We start from the raw sequence: 5,609 nt of genomic DNA on the forward strand, positions 1-5,609 counted from the left end.
CACCCCCCCCACCCCCGTCCTGCGCCTGCTCCGCCTGCGCCTGCATGACCTCCTGGGCCCCAGCAGCCTGGAGTAAGCGAGGGGGCACTTGCTGCCTGGGGGGCTGGATGGAAGGGAGGAGGGTCCCGGGGTTGGAGTTACTTGTGCACTCCACTCCTTCCTCCCCAGGGTGGTACCTGCCCACCCCATGAGGTGCAAGAGACCCTGCGGCTGGACACCTCCCCCAGGATCCCCTCCCCACAGGATGCGCCGCCCCCTCCCCTGATCCCCGCCCACGCCCCTCCTCCTCACCTGGACCACTGGGCGTCCCCAGCTGTGTCCTGGTGGGCCTTGTCCGGGGGCGGCTGCATCAGGAGCGGACAGCCACGGTGCACACAGAGTCCCGAGACCGGCTCCCGCGGCTTTCACCAGGTAGGGGAAGTTTTCTGTCATTATTTCTTCAAATAGATCGGCGCTCCCAGGACGTGTCGCCCCAGACGGCCACCCCGCGGGGTGGGGGAGGGCAACCGCAGCAGGCGGAGCCTCCCCTCCTCCCGCCCCGCTGGTGTCTGTCCCGGAGGCTTTCAGCATGCCTCCCTGTTTCAGGCGCTGCGCCATCTGCCCTGCTCCCTGAGCTCCTGGAATGGAGCACAGGCTGCCATCAGCCCCCACCCCTGGCGGTGGCATGGGCTCCCCTGCAGCTTTGTAGGGGCTGGGCCAGGTGGCCATTGCTGAGCCAAGTGCCTGCCGCCCCATCTATAAGTGGAGATGGCTGGTCTGCACCTCACAGGGCTCTGTGCCATCAAATGAAAGTCAGGGGAGTCTTACCTGGATGCAGGGACAGTAAGACTCAAGTGCAACCAAACTTTATTTTTTTAAAAAAGTTATTTTTATTGATTTCAGAGAGGAAGGGAGAGGGAGAGATAGATAGAAACATCAATGGTGAGAGAGAATCATGGATTGGCTGCCTCCTGCATACCCACCACTGGGGATTGAGCCTACAACCAAGCATGTGCCTTGACCGGAATCGAACCGGTCCCTTCAGTCCTCAGGCTGATGCTCTATCCACTGAGCCAAACTGGCCAGGTCAAGTGTAACCAACTTTTCAAATAAATCTTTGAGAGTGGGCTCCAGCCTGTGACCTTGAGCCAGGTGCAGTGCTGGGGTAGTCAGTGCCCACGTGCCCACCGAGCAGGTCTCACTGAAGGGGCTGAGTTCTGCAAGAAGTTGTTCTGGGCTTGGACCACATGCCAGGCCTGCGCTGGAGCCAGAGCTGAGACCCAGGGCCCTCACCAGAGAAACCCCTGCAGCGGGTCTCACGCCCACGTGAGAGGCACAGTGAGAACAGAGAGGAGAGGCCTGAGCGCTGGGACGCAATGGCAGTGACTGTGTTTCTGGCCACATTCTGCTGTTTTCAGGAGCTGCCACCTGCTCACACTCCATCTCTCACCTCAATCTGTATCCACAGCAGCCTAGGGACTGGCCAAGTCCTACCACACTGAGCCCCCCAGAAGCTCCTCCTGTATTTAGGACGAAGCCTAAACTGTCCCTCCACCACAGAGCGACCCTCCCAGCCCTCCCTCCCTTTTGTGCCTTGAACAGTGTGCCCCTGGTGACCTTGCACCTCTGCCCTAGGGCTTCGCACCTGGCTTCATTCATGCTTGCTGACCAATGGCTACTCTTCCCTCCACGGGACAGAGGTGGTGTGATTTATTCCCTCGAGGAGCCCTAGCCCACAGCTGAGAAATCTGTTGCTAAATTCAGTTCCAACAGTTCTCTGCCTGGAAGTTCAGCTTTGTCCATTGCACCAGACTCTCTGATCATCATCTATAATAATCTATAATAATAAAAGTATAATATGCTAATTAGACCAGACATCCTTCTGGACAAAGCCGGGGCTGCGAGGGAAGCCTGGGTCCCAGGTGCTTGCGTGCGGCCGGAGGGAAGCCCGGGTACCAGTTGCCAGAGGGAAGCTGGTGCCGGCAGCCAGGGGAAGGAAGGCCTACTCTTGCATGAATTTTGTGCATCGGGCCTCTAGTTTTCTATAAAGAACTAGAACCACATTGTCATGGCTGTTGGTTATTTGACTACTCAAAGTTCCTTTCCTCCTGGAGCTGATGTTCTGGGCGGGGAGAGAAAACACAGGAAGAATAAGGGGGTGGGGGTGGGAAGGGTTGTTTCTGGAAGTAATCTGGGCTGGGCAGTTCCTGAAAAGTGTGCCTGAAAACTTCAAATGAAGGAGGAAATATGCAGGTAGGGGCCACAGGGCTCTGTGGGTGGGAGCCATCAGAGTGGCATGGATCATCTGGTGGGCTGCTCAGAGAGTGGACACTCAGGAAGGCCAGGGTGGAGGCAGGGAGGCCAAGGCCACTGGGCTGAGGATGGGGGCTCCAGCCAGGGTGGAACAGTGGGCTGAGAGGACCGAGTGCAAGCAAGGGTGGGTGGGGTGTGATGGAGAGAAGGCTCAAGGCGAGCATCTGACACTTTCAACACCCTGAGCTTGTCAGGGCCTCCTGTCCGAAGGCAGGAGGTCTGGCTGGCAGCCAGCACTGCTAGACAAAGTGCCACAGTCCAAAGGGAGCCTAGAAACACTGTCGCTGCCGGGCTGGGGTGGACACCCACTTTCCAGGCTCCTCGCGGATCCCAGGAGTACCCCACACCAAACTGCCCTCGAGGATGAGGTGGGGAGTGACTAGGGGGAAGCATGGAGAGAATTCCAGGAGATGGTTTAGCACCTGGAGTGCACAGGAGGGCAGAGTAGGGTGACGAGCAGTCCTAGCAGGGGGATGGTTCCGCCTCCTTCTTTGGGGCCCTTCCTTTACTTTCTGCTCCCTGGAGACAAGCCATAAAGGTTTATGGCTAAGTCACGCCTTATTATAACTGCCTTCCCAGGCTCCAGGGCCACAATCTGGAGCTTTTTGTAAAATTCAGACTCAGCAGACCAGAGCCTGTCTCCCCCATGCCCTTCCCCCCATGTCACCTCTGCCCCCTGTGCAGCCCAACGGGCACAGTACCTCCTGAAGGTAACATATGACATTTCTCCACACTGTGGACAGGTAAAAGGAAGCAGTAAAGAATTGGCTCCAGACACAATTTGAGTGAACCCAGGGGGCACCCTGCTTTCGAGCTGAGAGGATCAAGAACAGAACTGTGTACAATTTCACCAGCAACCAGAAAGACAAAGTTTATGGTGAGACATGGTGAGTGTGATACGGGTCCTCCATGAGGGCGTCGTGGAGGCCTGCTGCAGCTCATTCTGAGAGCTGGCGAGGCATTGCTTCCTGATTGTTCCTAGCACTGCTGTTCGACACTTGTTTCATCCCAAGAATATGACCGCAATGTGAGATTGAAGACGCGTCACTTTCTGAGTGTGGCCAGGCGGGTCCTGCACCGTCCCTCACCCTACTCCCTCCCAGGTCCTCCTGCCCTGGCATGGGAATCTGGGAATCCTCACTGGCTGTGTGGCTTGCTTCACTTTTTTTAAAAAATTTGTTTAAAATATATTTTTATTGATTTCAGAGAGGAAAGGAGAGGGAGAGAGATAGAAACATCAATGATGAGAGAGACTCATTGATCGGCTGCCTCCTGCACGCCCCCTATTGGAGATCAAGCCCGAAACCTGGGCCTGTGTCCTTGACCAGAATCAAACCCCGGACCCTTCGGTCTGCAGGCCGACTATCCACTGAGCCAAACCAGCCAAGGGACTTGCTTCACTTTCAAAAGCCAGTTAGGGATTTTTTTTTTTTTTTCAAAATTGACTGGTTGGGTCCTGTCACTGCAAAGCTGACCCATTTCCTCCCATCTTTTTGATACTTTTACATCTGGAGATTTTCATATTTCTCTAAGATCTTCTAGCTAAATACTGAAGCCTGGGTCTTTCTTACAATCTAGCTCTTTGGTGTTTTTTTCTCTCTCCTTCAACTCAGCAACATGAGTGTGGATTTGGCTTATCCCCAAAGCCTGCCCTGCCCCGCATCATCCAATTCTAGGGAGCCTTCACTAGTGCCCGAGACCTATGAGCCTGAAGAAAACTCTGCATCCTTGCAAATGTCACCTGCTGAGACACTCCACATAGAGACTGCAGTCTCTTCTCTTCCTTCCTCCATGGACCAGCTTATTCAGACCAGCCCTGATTCTCCCACCAGTCCCAGCGGTCCCAGTGCAACACTACCCACCTCTGTACAGAACAGGACAGGGAAGGAGGAGAAAGCCCAGGTCAAGAAACAGAAGATCTGAACCGTCTGCTCACAGACCCAGCTCTGTGGACTCAATGAGAGATTTCAGACAGAAACATCTTAGCCTCCAGCAGAGGCAAGAACGTTCCAACATCCCGGACCTTAGCTACAAACAGAGTAAGACCCGGTTCCAGAACCGGAGAACGAAATGTAGGTGGTGGCAGAAATACAACTGGCCAAAGAATAGCCACTGTGTGATCCTGTGAGCTCAGCAACAACAGACTACCCGGGCCTCTCCTCCTGCCACCGGGGATGCCTGGCGAACGCTTCTGGAAACCATTCCTGGGCCAGCCCATCTTGGAACTACCCTGCCTGGAATGGTCAGACCTGGTGTCCCCAGGCCTGGAACAACCAATTCCTTAGTTATGGAGAGGAATCCCTGCAGCCCCAGATCCAGTTCCGGCAAAATCCTGTCAGTGATTTGGAGGCCTCTTTGGAAATTGCTGGGGAAACCTATGATGCAATACTGCAAGCCCCTAAATATTATGGTGCAGAGCAATCTGCGGGTTCATTCCCAGATTATTCCATGAGCATATCGCCTGAGTCCACGAACATATAGCCACGAACAGAGTGTGATGACGGGTACATTACTCAATCTCAGTTTGGGCAGTGGTTGTATTACCTCTCCTAGGATTTTTCTATGTATCTCTGCCTTGATGTGCTGCTTCTCATTATGCCGTCTGTGCCAATTTGGAGGGTGGGGGTCTGGTATGATTGGATGATTAGAGTCTAAGTAAAGAGGCTTTGTAGTCTTGCTGCTGTTAGACAAATAATAAAAGATGCCTCTGGCTATAGATAATTAGATATAATCCTAGATCTAGTATTTGGATAACTCTAGATCTAGAATCTTAACCTCAAAAATAGAAAGTAAAAGTACAAAGGTGTGTGATAAAGGATTACTCATGTTTTCTGGGATTGGGAGGCTTGTTAAAATCCTCAATTCAGGAGAGAAACTAAGATGGCGGCATAGATAAACACCGGGAAATTGCTGCCTCCCACAACAATTGAAAAATACATCAAAAACACAAAACGGACATCATCCAGAACTACAGGAAGGCTGGCTGAGTGTAAATTCTACAACTAGAAGGAAAGAAAAGCACACTGAGAGCCAGAGGAGCTGCGGAAGTAAAGTGCAGAGGTAGGGGGCTCGCACGCGCGGAAAGGGTCTGGCACCTGAGGACGCGGCTGTCTTTTTGAATCCGGAGGGAGTCACAAGCTCCCGACATCTCTGAACTCCGGTTCCAGGAAGTCTCTGGGGACCCAGGACTCATACGGGGAGAAACTGGACTGTCTGGCAGCGGGCGATCTTGAGGGCGGCTTTCCCTCAGAGGTGCTTGCAGCCCTTACCGGGACACTAAGTCCCGGGACTCCTTAGGGCAGGGCTGAGGATCCGCC

At 53.8% G+C, this 5,609-nt stretch overlaps 1 protein-coding gene across 2 annotated transcripts in view; it reads right to left on the minus strand.

Annotated features, from left to right (window-relative positions):
• Positions 1-396, minus strand: part of SLC17A9 (solute carrier family 17 (vesicular nucleotide transporter), member 9) — a 13,691-nt gene extending 13,295 nt beyond the window's left edge. For both annotated transcript variants that reach the window (XM_006769534.2, XM_006769533.2), the window contains exon 1: positions 292-396. In XM_006769534.2, coding sequence (XP_006769597.1) covers positions 292-350 — 59 coding nt within the window. In that variant the 5' untranslated portion in view covers positions 351-396. The remainder of the gene's footprint in view (positions 1-291) is intronic.
• Between the last annotated feature and the right edge of the window lie 5,213 nt (positions 397-5,609).

The sequence above is a fragment of the Myotis davidii genome, unplaced genomic scaffold (assembly GCF_000327345.1).
Source record: "Myotis davidii unplaced genomic scaffold, ASM32734v1 scaffold244, whole genome shotgun sequence".
NCBI lineage: Eukaryota > Metazoa > Chordata > Mammalia > Chiroptera > Vespertilionidae > Myotis > Myotis davidii.